Below are 19,768 nucleotides of genomic sequence, written 5' to 3' on the forward strand. Positions count from 1 at the left end.
TTTGTGTTTTCTCTTGAATAGCTTGTGGTGTAGATGGAGCCTCGGTGCGGTTCAAAAATTGTAAAGTTGTTGACCTTAAGTCCCTGTACGATATCATCAAAATGGCAGGAAATGTACTTTAATGTCTGTTTTCCCTCAAAAGACTGTAGTGTTAGAAGGGCAGTCGGCAATAATGGCTGACCCCTTCCACTCCAGTGATTAACACATCACGCTATTTCCTTCTGGTATGAGGCTCCGGCATGTCCACCTACAGTCTACTTGTTACCCCAAGTCGAGCCTCCTGAGGATCTGGGCGACTCTGCTTCAAGCAAAGGTGAGAATGTAATCTGACTGTGATATTGGAGTATCAAGAGGAAAGCTGTGAGCATCTTTCTTTGAAATAAATGGAAGCAGGTTTCAGTTGAGATTGCTTGAAGCAAAATAAAAGGAAAAAATAGTGGTTTTAAAGATCTACATATTTGATGAGTATAATGTCGAGCCTATCCAATGTGCACTGCATTTGCCAATCCATTTGAGGGGGCGCTGTGGCTCTTTTGATCGTCTCTCAATCAGAATGGATTGAGCACCTTGCATGGCGGCCGCCTCCATTGGCGTGTGAATGGGTGAACGTGATTAACAGTGTAAATCACTTTGAGGACTGCTGTTGCGGTAGAAAAGCGATATATTTGTGAAATTAGCATAGCTGTCTGGAAGTCCCACCCTTTCCTCCCCTCAAGGACCTTATGTCATTTTATGTGTTTGTCTCTCGCTCTCTCCCTCCTTTTCTCCATAATGGTACTGTAAGACCATTACATGGATAATTAAATATGAGACTTCATTCATCCCCTTGCTGCTCTCCGGGTCCTGATGGTACATGGTTTTTCTATTTGTCCATCTGTCTGTTCATATTTCCTCCTGAGCCTGGTGGCACGTTTGGCCAGCAGGGGATGGGAGCAGTCTCAGCGACAGACGGGACAACAACTACCACCTCACAGGAGATTTCAATGAAGATGACACTGTGATGATAAGTTACGCCTGATTACCGCATGGGATCCTCGGATGGTTTGAAACCATCCCAAAATCAATTAGTTAAATTAATTGCTGCTACTTGTTATTTATTTAATACAAGACTGATAGATTATTTCACTTCAAGGACAAAGCTTTGGCAGAAGTAGGTTACCATTGAAAATTTCCAGTGAAGCGGCTAGAAATGTATGTTTTCAACAAAAAAGTAGAAGCCATCAAATTAAAAGCAATGGGTAATTTCTCATTTATGTTTTTTCAAAAAGTGTCAATGAAACCGCTTCTGGACAATGGTTGTTGGCGCCACTAAAAATGTATGTTTTTGAAAACGGATCCCAGACTTGGAACTTTCTGAGAATGCTCTGGGTCCATGCACCACGGCTGTAGTAACGGCAGCCTCCAGAATGTCATGACTCCCAGTACATATTCACCTGGGACATAGCAGTTTTATAGTTGACAGCCACTATGATAACTATCCAACTTGATGGTCTGTCCATACGAATGCCTGCATATTCACCAGTATTAATGTTTTCAGTGCATTGTTCTCCTTGTGCTTGTGTGTGGTTTCATTCCGAAAAGAACTAAGAGCACTTACTAGTGGCCCAACATGCAAACTACATCATTTTCAGTGTGTCGGCGTGTAAACACACTGAATATAGACAAACTTTGTTTTCGTCAACTTTTTCTGAAAATGATGCTTTTTTTACTCGAAACACTGTGTAAACAGGGCTTAAGATGGGGATAGAATAATACTGAGAAGCTGCAATTACTTTTCACACATTTATGCAGTAAAAACTGATGACTTTTCAAAAAAGCAGATAATTTCTGTGATGAAAAGTAATTGCTAATCTTGTGGACATCCTTGTGTTGGCTTTGAATTATCTATCTCATTGTGTATTCAGATGGATTGATCAAAAGTCCTCATTCAACACACCAAAATTATCAAAAGTAGAACTTATTTAAAGTTTGCACCACACCTAAAGCTTCACAAAGTCCCACTAATTGGACAGATGTATATGGTCAGTGAGCACCAAAACACACTTCAGACAGTGGAACACACACCCAGAGACACACAGAGTTAACCGATGCTTTGCAGTAGTGCTGCTGGGCCAAGTGGTGCGGTTGATCTGCACTCAGCAGCACTGCAGCCAATACCTCAGCAGATGTGCCTCAGTGTGTGTGTGTGTGTGTGTGTGTGTGTGTGTGTGTGTGTGTGTGTGTGTGTGTGTGTGTGTGTGTGTGTGTGTGTGTGTGTGTGTGTGTGTGTGTGTGTGTGTGTGTGTGTGTGTGTGTGTGTGTGTGTGTGCGTGTGTGTGTGTGTGTGTGTTTTGCATTTATCATTGAACATCTGTCAACATACACATTATCCCCATGACAGCTAAACACCTATGTGTTGGCGCATGTATTATTCATCATGTCACATGCACAATATATTATGCAGCTTATAACATGCACATGCGCGTGCGCGCACACACACATGCACACACACACACACACACACACACACACACACACACACACACACACACACACACACACACACACACACACACACACACACACACACACACACACACACACACACACACACACACACACACACACACACACACACACTAAAACCACATAAACATTCGTATGCCACATATGTAATGCTTCCCTTTGTTCACTTTGGAGGAGCTGGACCAGGTCCAAGGTCAACTCCTTGGCCGTGCCGCCCAGATTAGTGGGCCCCTGACGGTACGATGGCACAGAGCACTGCTTCATCATCCGGGGAGCTCCAGGACAGCCAGGCTTCTGAGCACCCCACGGCAAAAAAACTCAAGTACAGCAAGTGACTATCTCTCTATCAGCAAGTGAGCAAACATATGCTCCTTTGTGCTTGTGATGATACTTTAATAGGCAATTATAATGGGTGCACAGGGCTTTGGTCTGATTTGTGGAGATATCATGACAGGTGAGTGTGTGCTCAGCATCAGCCCACAGAGTTTTATATTCACTGTGTTTCTCTTGCCTTGCTGCCCTGCTGTAAATCTCAGAATCTGGACCGGTAATTGTACCACCTGGTCAAATTATACCAACATAGAAAGCAGGATATTGGCAGCAAGGTTGCATTCTATAATTCTTTGTCATTATGTCTTGACCACTATGCATGCAATAATTTAAATCCCCATCTTGTATTGTGTGTCCCAACCAGTTGAGCAATGTGCTCAAAATTGTCAGAATAGAATTGGTAGTTACAGCTACAACTGAAGCAGAAATTGAGCGGTAGAGCTGCTGTCTCTCTGTCCTGCTCACAGAGGTTAATTGTTTTAGTCATAGCATTAGCATTGTAAAATATATTCTCAGGCTGAAAATATGGTTTTCTATGTACTGTGATTCTTTTAAGTGTTTACAGTTAAGGACCTACATCACACCTTTATACACTGCTCATTTGTAGTCCAGCTCAGTATGCCAAAGCTCCAAGTAGCATTTTTGAAAAGTTTTACATTGGAAGCCGTTTTCAAAAAGTTGCATTTCCAGTGGCTCTGAGCACCGTTGTCATTTAAATGGACACCCAAAATGCATCTTGAAAACATTGTCATGTAAACATAGCCTCTGCATGTAACTCCCAGTGAGGGAACAAATTAGTCAAGTACTTTTCAAAAGCACTCCACTCAAAAGACAATTAGAGCAACTAAACACCATGAGCATTTATCAACAGCTGATTCAAAACATGTCTTGACAAAGCTATTGGAAGTTACTCAAAAGTCCAAAGGCTTTTCTGTGAAGTTGAGAACTCAAAAAAGAAAACATGGGACCACTGTCATCGTCCATTGTTAAATATTTCTTCCTAAAAGTGGCACAAATAGTATTGATGTTTGAAATTTTAAAAAGTGCTGAAGGTATACCTGAGATGATGTTACAATGATTGCTGTGGATGTTCAATTATCCTGGAGCCGGCCTACAGCTGTCACCTACGTGAGGGCGGACAAACTTCATAAATATTGAACTAGTTGGGCAATTAGCATTCAAATAAACCTACACACTCTTTTCTCTTGTATTTGTGGTGATGAAGCTGCTCAGCAGGAGTTTGCCGTTCCACACTGACCGAACTGTCTGTCCAATCGCGTGCTAGCCCTCGCGTTTAGCATAAATGAGCACCAAACAGCTGGACGAGGCAGGAGTGCGCCGCCGGCAGTCTTCTGATTGCACACCAGAGGATTCTGGGCATTCTCGTCAACAAAAGTCAAGCAGCTCATTTTTTTCCCCTTTCTTCTTAAAAAAAAAAAAAAAAAAAATCTCTATTTCGGGCCAAAAACATGGCTGATGTCCATGCAGCTTTAAATGTATACTTCTTTTTTTATACTGACAATCAGGAGATTCACGTGTTTTTAACCATTCCTTCTACATATTCTCTTCATGTCAATAGCTCCTTGAGACTTTTACTTTATGTATTTCTATCTTTTTGTAGTCTCTCGGTAGTGAAACTGAACCAACAGAGAGCATGAATCTCATAGACTAAGTTCTAAGGTCCAATCTCCGGTCTGCTCTTGGCTCAAATAGCAGTCCTCCTTTCACACACAATGACGCTTTGTTCTTTAACCTTCAACTATTCTTTTCATGTCTGTAATTCCACCTTGTCCCCTCACCCCTTCGATCCTGTCTGTTTTGACATTTTGCAGTCTGCACTTGTCTGACCTATAATTTCGAGTCAACTCCAACAATTTAGCTTTCTAAACGGAGATTAAAGATGAAGAACAAAGTATGCTGCACCAGATCAAAAACGAGCGATTGGGACATAGAGGACACATACCCCCTATTTGAACCAGGGTTAGAATCCCTTCCCACAATCTGGCTGTCTGTCCAATGGGAACAGCAGAAAGTCTCCACCTCTGAGTCTGGCTCTGCAGGTTTCTTCATGTTAAAAGGGAAGCTTTTCCTTTTCACTGTCCTCTCTGCCTGCTCATGTGGAATTGTTGCTGTAAAAAGGCCTTGACGTGACTGCATTGTATTTGGCACGATAGAAATTAAATGAAAGTGAATTGAAATGTAGCCATTGATAATCACAAATATTCACACACACACTGGCCTGTGTGGTCTGGCTTCGCAAAGCTTTTCATGATTGAGTCCCTCATTAACCTATTTTCCTTAACTCATCTGCACACCTCATCTGCGTTAAGAGAATAGGTTGCAGTAAATGGACCCCTGCTAGTTTCTTTTACTCAAATGTGTTGATGACATGGTGTGGGTGAAGTCATTATTGTACTTTCAGAAACAAACCCTCAGTTTGATGGGAAATGGTTATATTGGAGCAAGGTGGGTCATAGGGTGCACACTGGTCCTACATGAACTGCGTGCAGGCTGGCTCCTGCAGACGCACCATCTGGTGCCCCTGGCAAACAAGGGCAACCGTATGACCTGGACTGAACACACCCAACACACTACATGAGTGTTTAACAAGCACATTTATTCAGGACATAGGAGTGAGGCTAGACAATGAATATGAGGGAGAAATACATCCTTATCATATACCAATTACTTTAAGAACTGGGAATAAAAAGTGAAAATCAGTGGAACCGAAACAAACAAACTTGTAAATATGTACTTCTTTCTGCTGCTCAGCTCTGATTTAACTGCATTACGATGCAGTTGTTCCAGCTCATGTCTTTCCTTTTTCTTTTAGATCTCTGCTGACGGTTCAAAACCAGGCCAGTGTCTCCCCACAGCAATCTGGAGAATGTCAGTCATTTCTTTTTCACTATTTCTAACACATCCCCTCAAGAAAACGCTCCATCCATGTCTGTATCAACAAAGTTTTTTTTTTTACAGCTCCTCTGCTGTTTAACATTAAATAAAACATTGTCGAGGTCGGACTGATGAGCTCAATATTTATTGTCAAATTACTTGTTACGATTGCTGTGCAAGATAGTAAAAGATGGTTCGTACAACACCGGCAACTTAATCGCTAGTGACATTTAGATTAGCAGAGTTAGCCCAATGTCACTCGATAGTTTAACTGTTCAGTGGATCCAAGAGTTTATTCTGTGCCATGCTACATGATAAAGACTTTCAGGGTACTAGTATTGGTAAAAGAAAACCTCCATGAGTCTTTTCTTGCAAGCAATATTCAACAACAAACTCCATAATGTCCTGTGGGACTTTGGCAAGGAGACCACCAAGACCCCTTCTGCACAAAAATAAGTAGAGAGGAATTAATTTTTTAAGATGCAAAATTACCTATGCACTTAAAAAAAAACCCAACTGAGTTGAGATCTAGTTTTGGTGGTTGTTATGAACAATATATACAACAGTCTGATCCAGCTGTTAACAGCGAGCCTCTCCCTCCACTGACAAATGGCGAGCCTCTAATGGATTGGGAGCTTCGCTCTGTGAAACCTCTCGGCCTGTTCATTGCTTCTTCACTTAAAGGCTCCATCAAGTGCCAACCCACCAGTGACCGAACCAGGAGAAGCTCCGCCATGTGTGTCTGTGTCTGTCTGTGAGTGTCTGACAAGGGGGAGGTGGAGATTGAGTGTGTGAGGAATGACTGAAGACTTGACCGTGTGTGTGTGTGTGTGTGTGTGTGTGTGTGTGTGTGTGTGTGTGTGTGTGTGTGTGTGTGTGTGTGTGTGTGTGTGTGTGTGTGTGTGTGTGTGTGTGTGTGTGTGTGTGTCTAAGGACATTCATGGCTGGTGGCTGTCAAACACAGGGCAGTGTCCCCATGGCGTTACACTATTACCCTGTCGACTGTGCACATGATGGACAGGCCCGTAGTTTGTGCATGTGTGTGTTTCATCTACACCACCGTTGATTGAAAGCTTTTTCCCCTCCTTTATTGAGCTTCAGCAGTTGCATACCTAATCAGACTCTAGCACTGCACTGACCCCTGCTGGTCTGCCCCGGAACTGCCACAAATATCTGCTCCACCCCCTCAGTAATCGCTGCATGTACAAAACATTTATTATGAACCTTCCTGATATCTGCAATTTTGTCGTATAACACTTGCCAATTATGTCAAAGTAAAACTTATATGTCAGTGTCGTCACTTACGAAATCTCTTTTACCATTGGCAAAGAGTTAATGATGGGTAAATGATGAGTAAAGCTTTTTTTTATACTAAATTAACTTCTGGGTGCATTGTAATGGATACATGCTGTTGTATTATAGTGGTACTTCATCACTCTGAAGCATTGGGTCTCCTAGTGAAGATCAAGACAGCTAGATCGCATGAACATCCCAAGAATTCACCTGCTCAAAGTCTCTTTTTTTTTTTTGCAAAGTGTAGCAACTCTCCACTGCTACTAATCTATCTATCTATCTATCTATCTATCTATCTATCTATCTATCTATCTATCTATCTATCTATCTACACACGCACACACGCACACACACACAGACAGCCATACATAAATTGTGTTTCATACATACTTACAGAGGTGTTATGGTGAGTCATCTCTGCAAGTGTCTCGACAAGGAATTCTTACCAATGCAAAATATGTAAAGGTCATATTACTCTCCGAGTTTACTGAAAATGTTTTTTTTTTAAATAGTCATCTGACGAAATGTACATCATTTGTCGGCAAACATAAATTTCCAGCATAAAGTGTTGTTGTTAAGTGACAAAATAAAGTCACTTAACAATGAGCCATTGGTTTATGGATGTATTGTTTCGCAGAGCTTTTCAAACGCAGAATACGCAGAAACATCTTAATAGACCTCCTGTCATATGTTCAAGGTGTTTATGTACGATATCTATTTGTGTTGACAAACTAATTTCCCACAGGTGTGTTTCAAATTTGCAACCCTCAATGCTGGCTTTTCGCTTCTTGTGCTGCTGCAGCCCAGTTACACCAAATCGTCCGTGCAAAAATGCACAGATGCTACCTGCTTGTTGCATGTGTTTCCTCTCATGCCTGCACCTGCTTCTTTTGATTTCATATCGCTATCTGTGCATACTAGACCTGTTGTTTCCAACGCTCTTTGATCACAATTTCCAACACCACCCAACTGTGATCATGTCTATGTGACAGCTCATAAAAACAAAAACAAACAAAACAAAACCGTGTTTGTGCTTGGTCTATTAGCTCTGTGGCAGTTCAATATATCTCAATATGTCAAGGGTATGATCTTGATTGTTCGGTGCTTCTTTGACATGTTTACAATCTCTTATAAAACAGTGACAGCTGAGATTCTATACATTTTATTTCAGTTCCTGAAAGGTAGAAACTCTCACCCTGTCGCTTCAATTGTCAGTTTTTCTCCTCCTGCTTTTTTCCCCCTCTGTGAAGCTCATCTTCCATCTCATCTACAAATCAACAAATGCTTGTTATGCTTTAAACTATGTGGGTGCCCAGGGTTAATAACTTCTAATAAGGTGGATCTGGTCGCTGTTTCTTGTTGAGAAAACATGACAAATTCCTTTCAAAACCCAGTGTGCAATTTGAAGGGATGTTTTTGCTGAAATAAACACGATAATAAAACAATGTTTTCCGATTTACACATAATTGCCAACAACCAAGACCATTGTAGTCAGTCAGCCATGATAAAATCATACAGTGTTGTCATACGGTTTCCCCAGAATGGACGTATCATATTCAGACTCATGGTCTTGCGGCATAGCAAGTTTTGTAGAAAATACTGACAAAAGTGAGCTGTGAAATTAACATGATTTAATCCGATGAGATTCTCCAGACAATGTAGAATACCACTACACAAGGGAGGATAAAACCATCACCATCCCTCCCTGAAGGTAAATGGTCGCACTGTTTTCACAGCTGTTTGAACCCGAAGCCACCATTAGTGCTTTGTGGTACAGTGCATAGATGTGAACTATTGATGTGTATATCAAGCAGATGAAAATGAAGTATAGATTTCACAGACAGAGAAAGACAGCGCTCTAACCCATCATTATGTCCAGAACAAGGCCAGAACCCTAAGCCGCCTGAAGAGCCACAATGTACTTATTGATTTTTCAGGGAAAATTATTGTTTCACTTAGATTCATTTTGCAGGGAGGTCATGGGAGGCCACTGGTAGAGTAGGACTTAACTCAGTTTGTTGTTCATGGATGATCCGTGGGGGTTTATGCCTCAGATGGATTGGTGTTCCCTCGGCTCTTTAATCATTAACTTAATGTCTTCAAATTAAAAGCCTTGGAGGAGCACATGCTAGTAATCATGGCCAACCAAAAAACAGACTCAAACACAATAATACAAGAAGAACCACTGCAGTGATACAGACAAGACAGGTGAGTATCCGATTTTAGCAGAGACACTTCCCAAAATACATTTTCATTGTTTGATTTCTGTGAATAGAACACCTTTACTTCTTAAAACACTTACCAGTACCTATTTACTCCATACATTTTCTATGTGAAGTTAACAACAGAGTTAGGTTATCGTCATTTTCACCTTTTCTCTACTTTGCTGTCAAAGTCATGTGCTTCATCCATCCACATTGCTTTATTCGCTTTGCTTGCGACTTGAGTTAAATGGGCTCCATTAAGGTTCTTGCACATTCCACCTGTCCACCCATCTACAAGTGCTGAATGACCTGGTGATAAAAATAAAACTCATAAAAACCCTTGTAGAGTACTCCATCACATTGCCACACCCAAAACTGCTGATGTAAAAATCCATTTGACAGTGCATTTTTTTTTCAATGCATGCTTTCAAAAAGCATCATGGCCTTACTAAATATTTCTGGGCACTGAGTAAAACAGATAAGAGAAAAGTAAAAAGAAAAAAATATAATAGATATCAATATTCATATTTGCCACACTTTCTTTATTTTCTAACTCCACAGATGGCGCTCTTGGTTTGAAGATAGAGGAGGACTGGCAACCAAGTATGTTTTGAAACATTTGATGAACATGTGTTGAACAGACAACGCCATCGAGTGGCTCCTGAAAATATAGTTGATAAAGTTCACGAATTTGGCCGTCACGACTCTAGAGTATCGAGATTCTTGAAACACATCTGAAGCTGTGACAACTCAGGAACACAAGTCAAGAACTGCCTACTTCTGACATATTGTGTCATCGCACTGGATCTAAAATCACACAAAATCCACAAGATAACAAAAGGCTCAAATATTTTATTATTACTGTGGAAATCATAAACATATTGATAGACTGTTTTTTATAACACAGAATATATACACATCAATTATGAAGAATTTCAAAATCTGTACAAAATAAAGCAATTCAACACTATTTACAAATGTATTACATACACAAGTAGATTGTATCACTGTTAGAAGCATTTCCTATCCAACTACACACACAAAGATACATATCAATTATATACATGTTGATTATGTGTTGATCCTCTCGTTGTCCACCAGGAGGCAGCGGTCCAACAACTTTCTCCTCCTTCCCACAACAATAAAGCCACAGAGGAAATTGGTGACCTGTTTATGAAACCTTGTCTTCTCCTACGTCCTCAGTTGTGGTGTATATCCGTCTGTCCGAGCCGCAGTGACTTCATTCGGTGTTTCTACTGAGAGACTTGAAGATGAGCGGCAGAGGAAAGGGAGGTAAAGGACTGGGCAAAGGAGGTGCTAAGCGTCACCGTAAAGTCCTCCGTGATAACATCCAGGGAATCACCAAGCCCGCTATCCGCCGTCTGGCTCGCCGCGGTGGAGTCAAGCGGATCTCCGGTCTCATCTACGAGGAGACCCGCGGTGTGTTGAAGGTGTTCCTGGAGAACGTCATCCGTGACGCCGTCACCTACACCGAGCACGCCAAGAGGAAGACCGTGACCGCCATGGATGTGGTGTATGCTCTCAAGAGGCAGGGACGTACTCTGTACGGCTTCGGAGGCTAAACTGCTGCTGCAGCCTTGCAACCAACAAAGGTCCTTTTCAGGGCCACCCACACTCCTGAAAGAGATCATTCTTGAACTGTACTGGTTTTACGAGTCTTAATTTCCTTTGTGGTGACCCGTTATGTTGACAATTCAAGTGATCATAATGACTACATGCTCGTAAACCATACAACCGTCACACTCATTCAAGATGCAACTTTGTTTTTACTTAATCTGTGCATCAGAGTCCAGGTTCCTCAACCTGCCAAATCTGCGCACCATATCTAATACTGGGGAGTGTTTTAGTTGATACATTTATTTTGGTCTCTACATGCTTGTATACATGAATAAACCATATAACCGTCACACTCATTAAGATGCAACTTTGTTTTTACTTGAAAGTTCGTGTCTAAAACAAGCTCATGCTCTGACGTCACCGCTCATTTGTTGCTACAAAATAACAACCAAGCTCCCTGAGCCCGTCAGGTCGGCACCATAGCTAATACTGGGAAGTGTTTAAATTGCTTTGTTTAATATTTATTTTGGTTTATACATTCTCTCCCCTTTGTGGGACTGAAGGAATTTCTCATTCAGTTTGAAAAAGAAACTTAACTGAACTTCATCACATAGCAAATAAACAGCCACTTACATCAACTAGTATGTTAATGTCGACGGTGAAAAAATGACATGGTAAAAAGCAGACGCTGCTATTTAATTTCCTCAGATTATTCTCATGTCATTTTATTTGACATTTACCTTGTTTATTTGTCTCGGGTTGGCTTTGATAATTCACTAAAGTTTACACATTTGTTAGTTTATACATAGTCTATCCCCTCTGTGGATGATTTCTGAAATGACAGAGCTCTGCTGTCATAGCTCCAATCCACACCAACCATGGATACATATATTATAATAAATTATAACATAAATATGAAAAGTGACTATGCACACGATGCCTTCCTAAATATTTTGTAACATTTCCAGAACTTAAAAAAATGCATGAATACTTTTATATATTTAATTGGTGGCTTTTTTTTTTTTTTTTTAATTTTCCCGCTTCTTTGAACAACTTATTGGAGTTGGCGGGCAGTATAACGGTCAGTCTCACATAATACAACCTCTTTCCTCCCAACAAAGACGATTCGAGCCAATCATGTAGAAGGGAGAGCACAGCTTGATCTACATACAGCATCTATAAGAACAGACTCCCTCCGGCTTCAGTTCATCATCCTGTTTTGTGAAGAATCAAGATGCCTGAACCCGCCAAGCCTGCGCCCAAGAAGGGCTCCAAGAAAGCCGTGAGCAAGACCGCCACCAAGGGAGGCAAGAAGAGGAGAAAGCCTAGGAAGGAGAGCTACGCCATCTACGTGTATAAGGTGCTGAAGCAGGTCCACCCCGACACCGGCATCTCGTCCAAGGCCATGAGCATCATGAACTCGTTCGTCAACGACATCTTCGAGCGCATCGCCTCCGAGGCGTCTCGTCTGGCTCACTACAACAAGCGCTCCACCATCTCTTCCAGGGAGATCCAGACCGCCGTGCGGCTCCTGCTGCCCGGTGAGCTGGCCAAGCACGCTGTGTCTGAGGGCACCAAGGCCGTCACCAAGTACACCAGCTCCAAGTAGACCATCTGCTGCTGATCAAAACCAACGGCTCTTTTAAGAGCCACCCAATTCTTCTTAAGGGCTTCTCCAATCAACCGATCCCCATAAATCTGATTTATAAAATGGCATACCAGTATAAACTAGGCTGGCTGCTTCACCCATCCTACAATAATGGTACAACTAGTATATCTTAATGCAAGCATCAGTAGAGGCACGCACTTTGAATAAGACATCCAGTACTCGACACATTACTCACCCACTCAAATTGTTTACTTTCATAGTTGTGAACAAAAAGTGTACTGTTAATGCTGATTGTGAGAGGAAATACTTCCAATCTCGAAATATCTTGGGCTCATTAAATACACAATAGAGCAAAAGTGTTTTTCCTTCAAAATCTACACGAAATAATGCTATTGAGTACATAAATAACTGAAGAGGAATCTGCTAAGACTACATATATACGTGTGTATGGGGCCAGTACAGTGTCACTATTTGTTTAATTTAAGCTTTGTTTTATCTACATGATTTTACTGTAGCTTAGACACTATACAGATGGTAATTTCCAAAAATGTCCTTCAACACTACTCGATCATGAACAGTGCAGGTATTTTATTTGATCCATTAACTGTGGCTCCAAACAAAACTGAACACAGTGTGAAAAACATCTGATACCGCGCACAATGAATAACTTCACAATTTGGCCAATGAATGTGAGCGACGGCAATTAGAAACCGTCTTTGAAAATCCGTTTTGTGTTCTAGTGGACTGCAATTGGCGGTAAAACGTTATGAGTTTAACAAGAGCCTCGAGGAGAAACCCCCTCCTCAGTGAGAGCTGCTGATTGGAGGAAAGTTAAGCGTCTCTGACGCTGAGCGCGGGTCAGTCTGCTGGAAGCTCCTTCTCTCATTGGTGCGTCACGGACTGGCTCGCGCTCTCCTCTCTATATAATACAGCCTTTGTCCACCCAGCACCACAGTTTGACTGAGCTTCAACCCGACAAAATGAGCGGCAGAGGAAAAACCGGCGGCAAAGCCAGAGCGAAGGCCAAGACCCGCTCGTCTCGTGCGGGACTCCAGTTCCCGGTGGGTCGTGTTCACAGGCTGCTGCGTAAAGGAAACTACGCTCAGCGTGTGGGAGCCGGAGCTCCCGTTTACCTGGCGGCGGTGCTGGAGTACCTGACCGCTGAGATCCTGGAGCTGGCTGGAAACGCTGCCCGCGACAACAAGAAGACCAGAATCATCCCCCGTCACTTGCAGCTGGCGGTGCGCAACGACGAGGAACTCAACAAACTGCTGGGCGGAGTGACCATCGCTCAGGGCGGCGTGCTGCCCAACATCCAGGCTGTGCTGCTGCCCAAGAAGACCGAGAAGCCGGCCAAGTCCAAGTAAACACGGACTCTGGCAACCAAACACAACGGCTCTTTTAAGAGCCACTCACGTCTCACTAAGAGCAGTAAATCCTCACAACAATGACTTGTTAATTTATTGGTGCAGCGATGTCATACCTTGTACTCTGCACAATTATATAAAAAAAATAATTATTCAGACCTTTCTACTTGCTGATAACAAATATGAAACATGCAGTTTACTAATGGTGTGCGTGCAATACTGCAAGAGTTGGAATCGATCTGATAAATAAATATGGGGGCCAGTATCACTATCATATTGATAGGTCATGAAAATTTACTGAAGCGTGTTTATGATTTTCTATTTGGTTACTAATTAGTTAAACAGAAAATACTTATCTCAAGGTTCTAATAAATTTTTTTTATAATTATCTCCCATACATTGTACTGTCTGGTAGGTGGAGTGATGTTGGAGCAGCATACAGGAGAGAAACTGAAACAAAGTATCAATCTCATTGCTCTGGTATTAGATATTGATACAAATGTTTCCTCCTGCAGGGCCTCTGTTCATGTTGGCAATGTTCCAGATCACCTCAACATGATGGCCACATTGTAATGTGATGAGGTGCACATTCATTCTCATCACGTGTTTTTAGGCAGAAACAAGTAGAAACCAAACCAAAATGTGTTGCAGATGACAGAAACACGTTTCCATCTTTGGGTAGGCTTAATTTTACAAAGAAAAAAATGTCCTACAGAACTTAGACTGCTTGATTATGACAGAATAATGTGTGAACTGAGATGGTTATTATTCAAAATTTTCTTTGACATGGCTCCACACAGAAACTATACTAGTCACAGAATAAAACGGTTTCAGGAAAGTTAAACAAGAAATATCAATGTCCGTTCACCACCTTGCACCATTTTTTGTTAACATGTGATAAGTAAATAAAGTAAAGCTAAACTAAACAGCTCAGAGGGAAGAAATGAACTGACTATATGATCTCATATTCATAAACCTAAATCCATTCAACACAGATTGAATGTATTCCAAAATTGAAAGAGGAATTTGATGTTGTACTGTGAACACAACCAACTTAATTCCTTCAACACTAATAATCAAACGTTGTTGTTCTTGTTTATTGTCTTATGTTAAACCTCGGAATGATCACGTTGACAATGTGATATCAATCAATCAATCAAACTTTATTTCTATAGCCCTTTACAATCACCCAGTGGTATCCAAAGTGCTTTACAACAAAGCTATATATATAAAAAAAACAATACATTAAGAAATAAAGACGAGAATAATACATAAAAACAATAAATAAAACACAGGTGCTGGCTGTGGGAGGTGAGGCGGTGCTGCAGGTTGGTGAAGCCTTCCATAGATTCAAAACAGAGCATACAGAATACAATGCTGCCCCAGACAGAGTTAAAAGCCAACTTAAAAAAAGTGAGTTTTCAGCTTTGATTTTTTTAAATCAAAGCTGAAGTTTTTTTTCCTGTCTAAATGAAATGTTTAAAGTACTAATATGAGTGAGATCCCCTCACAGCTGATGTCAGAAACGAGCTGGCTGCGCTCTGCTTCCGCCTCCATCAGTGTGTTTGCTGCTCCTACAAAATCCTCATTTTATCACAAAATTCTCATCAGCAGTGGAAAGTTTCTGCTCGGACTCTGTGGAAAAGCGTGTGCTGAAGCTGTAAAGTGTGTTTTGGTGGATATTTGCTGCGTGTGAAGGTATTTTCTTGTAGAAAAGAGAGGGACAAGTCGCTGGGCAGCGCTGAGTTCCGGGCTGAATGTGTGACTTTTGAAGGCTCCAGTAACGAATTGCAGAGATTGTGAGAAGTGAATGTGAGCTGAACATGAAGAGACAGCAGTCCGCTGTGGACTCCTTCACTTTCAGGGAGCAGCGATGCTCACAAAGTCATTAGAAACTCTTTATTCTCCGCACAGAAAACACAAGTGACGCCGTTCAGCCTGCACACCGGAGCCGCGCGCTGGGTTGAGTCTCCACGGTTCTCATGATGTGTTTAAGTCCCGCCTGCTGCTCGGAGATTTTCATCTGAACTCGGACTCTCGTTGCTTCTCGACTAGAAACCTCAGCTTGTTATTTGGAAGAATGGCAGAAGAAGCTCCAGCCGCCGCTGCCGCTCCGGCAAAGCCGAAGGCCGCCAAGAAGAAGGCCGCCCCGAAGAAGGCCGGCCCCAGCGTGAGCGAGCTCATCGTCCAGGCTGTGGCCGCTTCCAACGAGCGGAACGGCGTGTCGTTGGCCGCCCTCAAGAAGACTCTGGCTGCCGGAGGCTACGATGTGGAAAAGAACAAGGTCCGCGTCAAGACCGCCGTCAAGAGCCTGGTGGCCAAGGAGACTCTGGTCCAGACCAAGGGGACCGGGGCCTCCGGCTCCTTCAAGATGAACAAGAAGGCCGACACCAAGGCAGCGAAGCCCGCAAAGAAAGCGGCTCCTAAAGCCAAGAAACCCGCCGCCAAGAAAGCCGTCGCAGCTAAAAAGCCCAAGGCAGCAGCCAAGAAGACCGTAGTTGCTAAGAAGTCTCCCAAGAAGGCCAAGAAACCCGCAGCGGCCAAGAAACCCGCACCCAAGAGCCCCAAGAAGGTCACCAAGAGCCCCAAGAAGGTGACTAAGAAGAAGGCCCCAGCAGCCAAGAAAGCACCTGCAGCCAAGAAAGCCCCCGCAAAGAAGGCTGCTAAACCCAAAGCCAAGAAGACGGCAGCCAAGAAGAAGTGAGCTCTCACTGTCAACAAACACTCCGCAAAGGCTCTTCTAAGAGCCACCACAGCTTCAGTAAAGAGATCAGTCCTCATCGCTATTCCTTCACTGCACAAACATTGTTCACTACATTCATCTCTTCAGGGTCTCAACTCGTTTAAGGCTTAAAAATATCTTGAAAGTTAAAATAGAATGTAGCACAGTAAAGTGCTTTAAATCCGCCCATCCATTGCCATTGTACATACATATAAAAGATAAATACATCTCAAGGGACAAAAACGTTTTGAACATGCATGAACTTTCTCTACAAACTTCAGCTTTTCTGGCAGGCTGGTTCATAAATCTGGTGCATAACTGGAAAGCAGCCTGACTGTCCGTTCTTGGGGAAAACATTACTTCTAGCCATTGCATTAAGCAGAGCAAATACAAAGTGGAATAAAAAACAACTTAGATTATAAGTTTTGACACTTTCACTGTCCTTAGGAAACGGGGATGTTTTTATTACCATTAGTGTTTATGAACTTCCACAAGTCACTTTTATATCCTGAAAAAGACTTGCATCAAATTTATCTGAATAGTTTACAGGCCAAATCAATGTATTTCTAAATGGACACTTATCTGATTTCACTGCAAACAAGTCAAATCTATTTTTTTTATTTCCAGACAAAACAAACATTGAACACATTCAACTGTTCTGAAGTAAAGTCATTGTCCAGAAAGTTTTTCTTGAACAAAGAGTCCAGTGTAGTTAGTGCTCGTCACACAGAAGCAGAGGGAGAAACGCTCTCACTTCACGCGGCACTTTCAAATGACTGTCCTCCAATCAGCAGCTCAGTTTCAGCTGGGGGCTTCTCCCCGTGACGCTGCTGACCAATGAGACAGAGTGACGTCACAGTGTCCCAGCTGGTCTCGGCGCTTAAATGCAGCGAGTCTCCGCTCTTTCTCCACTCGTCTTTACGCAGAGAAAGCAGAAACAATGGCTCGTACCAAGCAGACCGCCCGTAAGTCCACTGGAGGCAAAGCTCCCAGGAAGCAGCTGGCCACCAAGGCTGCCCGCAAGAGCGCCCCGGCCACCGGCGGAGTGAAGAAGCCTCACCGTTACAGGCCCGGTACCGTGGCTCTGCGAGAGATCCGTCGCTACCAGAAATCCACCGAGCTGCTGATCCGCAAGCTGCCCTTCCAGCGCCTGGTGCGAGAGATCGCTCAGGACTTCAAGACCGACCTGCGCTTCCAGAGCTCTGCTGTCATGGCTCTGCAGGAGGCCAGCGAGGCTTACCTGGTGGGCCTGTTCGAGGACACCAACCTGTGCGCCATCCACGCCAAGAGGGTGACCATCATGCCCAAAGACATCCAGCTGGCCCGCCGCATCCGTGGAGAGAGAGCTTAAAGTTCAGTCTGCTGCTCCACACACCACCACAACGGCTCTTTTAAGAGCCTCCACACTTTTTAGAGAGATGCTTCCTTGCATACATATTTCCACGGTCTCATCAGTTTATACAACGGACCAATATAATTCAATATTCACATGTTCCCTGTATAATATAGAAATTCCACAATCAAGTTTATTTCATGAAGAAACGATGTGGTTTTAGTGTCTTTATCCTTGATACTACTGCAGTTTTGAAAACTTTCCTAATTGCCTTTAATGACAGTGCGAAATGTTATCTAAACGTTCTCCAGTATAGCAGGAGTTAAACTTCATGAATAAAAAGACTCAACAGCTACTATAGTTATGGAACATCTGTTACTATATAATTACATTTCCTTGGATGATATTGGAAGTTGACATGTCACTGCCTCTTTTGCAATGGAGCTTGACTCCACATTCCAGATTATTCTGATCACGTAAACATTTTACTGTTTTGAATGTGCAAACAGGAATGTTCTCATATTTGAGGTCTGTTTTTTTTCTTGAAACGTCAGGAGGCTCTTCTCACATGCTGATTTATTCACCTATTAAAAAATTCTTCATGAATTTATTCTGATTCTGCTCTGCTGAATGGGTTATATTTCAATTTGTCGAAGAGAAAACGACGGATTTCAACAACTGGTGCGCGTTGTGAAGGACAAAGGAAATGTTTCCATAGAAACAAGAAAATCCCTCCAATCATTCGCTGAGCTGAACCAATCACCACTGGGAGACAGCACAGTGGTTTTTACATGCAGGGTCTATAAGAAGAGTCCCTCTGACGTCTGCTGCTCATTCGTTGCTGCAAAGTACCGGAGAATCAAGATGCCTGAACCCGCCAAGTCAGCGCCCAAGAAGGGCTCCAAGAAAGCCGTGAGCAAAACCACCGGCAAAGGAGGCAAGAAGAGGAGAAAGACCAGGAAGGAGAGCTACGCCATCTACGTGTACAAGGTGCTGAAGCAGGTCCACCCCGACACCGGCATCTCGTCCAAGGCCATGAGCATCATGAACTCGTTCGTCAACGACATCTTCGAGCGCATCGCCTCCGAGGCGTCTCGTCTGGCTCACTACAACAAGCGCTCCACCATCACTTCCAGGGAAATCCAGACCGCCGTGCGGCTCCTGCTGCCCGGTGAGCTGGCCAAGCACGCTGTGTCTGAGGGCACCAAGGCCGTCACCAAGTACACCAGCTCCAAGTAGACCATCTGCTGCTGATCAAAACCAACGGCTCTTCTAAGAGCCCCCCAATTCATCTGAAGATTTTTCTATTTAAATGAACTAGATTTGTCCACTCAACAGTTCCAAAGATTAATTTGACAAGTTTTAGTTTTGCTATTTGCGGTGACCCTAATATGACAACTCGTGGTTAGTAAGTAGCATTCTCAAAATATGTCCAATAATTCTTAATGACGGACCAAATGGTCAATGTATCATTTACTAAAGCGAATTCAAGTAATTTTAGGGCCGGTGTTGTAATTAGCTACAATCAAATATTTGTGTGTGTTTGATCAGGGTAGAACAATATCCATACATGGACAAAAACAAACTGAAGTATCATTGTTCTGGTTTTCGTTCCATATCCGTATCAATATAGTTATCTGTATTATGACAGGATCGATCCTCCCACAAGCATATTACGTTCAGATTTCATACCACATTTGGAAAAACACAGGCTTTTTTGGATTTTCTTATTTATTGACATTCAAATCAATTATGTGGTAAGTATTGCATACTTTGGTTCCACACAATTTCAAGTCACCAGCCTAATTTGCTGAATTTCGTACCATTGATCTTCCACTGAACCTATCCTGTCAGACAAGACGAGACAGTTTGATATTTATAGATCTGTCTTCATAATAAATCTGATCTTTATAGAATTATCAATTCCACCAG

General features: G+C 42.6%; 6 protein-coding genes across 6 annotated transcripts; all 6 read left to right on the plus strand.

The window, feature by feature from the left end:
* Window positions 1-10,498: 10,498 nt before the first annotated feature.
* On the plus strand, window positions 10,499-10,810 carry LOC308149315 (histone H4; the record flags this gene model as incomplete). The annotated part of the gene is made up of 1 exon (XM_080521010.1): window positions 10,499-10,810. One exon carries the CDS (start codon window positions 10,499-10,501, stop codon window positions 10,808-10,810), a length of 312 nt encoding a protein of 103 aa, XP_080377136.1.
* A 1,229-nt stretch (window positions 10,811-12,039) lies between these two features.
* On the plus strand, window positions 12,040-12,414 carry LOC308149312 (histone H2B 1/2-like; the record flags this gene model as incomplete). Its single annotated transcript, XM_080521007.1, has 1 exon — window positions 12,040-12,414. The coding sequence occupies one exon, from the start codon at window positions 12,040-12,042 to the stop codon at window positions 12,412-12,414; it is 375 nt and encodes a 124-aa protein (XP_080377133.1).
* A 980-nt stretch (window positions 12,415-13,394) lies between these two features.
* LOC308149310 (histone H2A-like) lies at window positions 13,395-13,781 on the plus strand (the record flags this gene model as incomplete). The annotated part of the gene is made up of 1 exon (XM_080521005.1): window positions 13,395-13,781. One exon carries the CDS (start codon window positions 13,395-13,397, stop codon window positions 13,779-13,781), a length of 387 nt encoding a protein of 128 aa, XP_080377131.1.
* Window positions 13,782-15,861: 2,080 nt separating this feature from the next.
* On the plus strand, window positions 15,862-16,485 carry LOC308149307 (histone H1-like; the record flags this gene model as incomplete). Its single annotated transcript, XM_080521002.1, has 1 exon — window positions 15,862-16,485. One exon carries the CDS (start codon window positions 15,862-15,864, stop codon window positions 16,483-16,485), a length of 624 nt encoding a protein of 207 aa, XP_080377128.1.
* A 958-nt stretch (window positions 16,486-17,443) lies between these two features.
* Window positions 17,444-17,854, plus strand: LOC308149201 (histone H3.2; the record flags this gene model as incomplete). Its single annotated transcript, XM_080520874.1, has 1 exon — window positions 17,444-17,854. One exon carries the CDS (start codon window positions 17,444-17,446, stop codon window positions 17,852-17,854), a length of 411 nt encoding a protein of 136 aa, XP_080377000.1.
* An 846-nt stretch (window positions 17,855-18,700) lies between these two features.
* LOC308149311 (histone H2B 1/2) lies at window positions 18,701-19,075 on the plus strand (the record flags this gene model as incomplete). Its single annotated transcript, XM_080521006.1, has 1 exon — window positions 18,701-19,075. One exon carries the CDS (start codon window positions 18,701-18,703, stop codon window positions 19,073-19,075), a length of 375 nt encoding a protein of 124 aa, XP_080377132.1.
* Window positions 19,076-19,768: the final 693 nt, after the last annotated feature.

The sequence above is a fragment of the Blennius ocellaris genome (genome assembly GCF_963422515.1).
Source record: "Blennius ocellaris genome assembly, chromosome: 3".
Lineage (NCBI taxonomy): Eukaryota > Metazoa > Chordata > Actinopteri > Blenniiformes > Blenniidae > Blennius > Blennius ocellaris.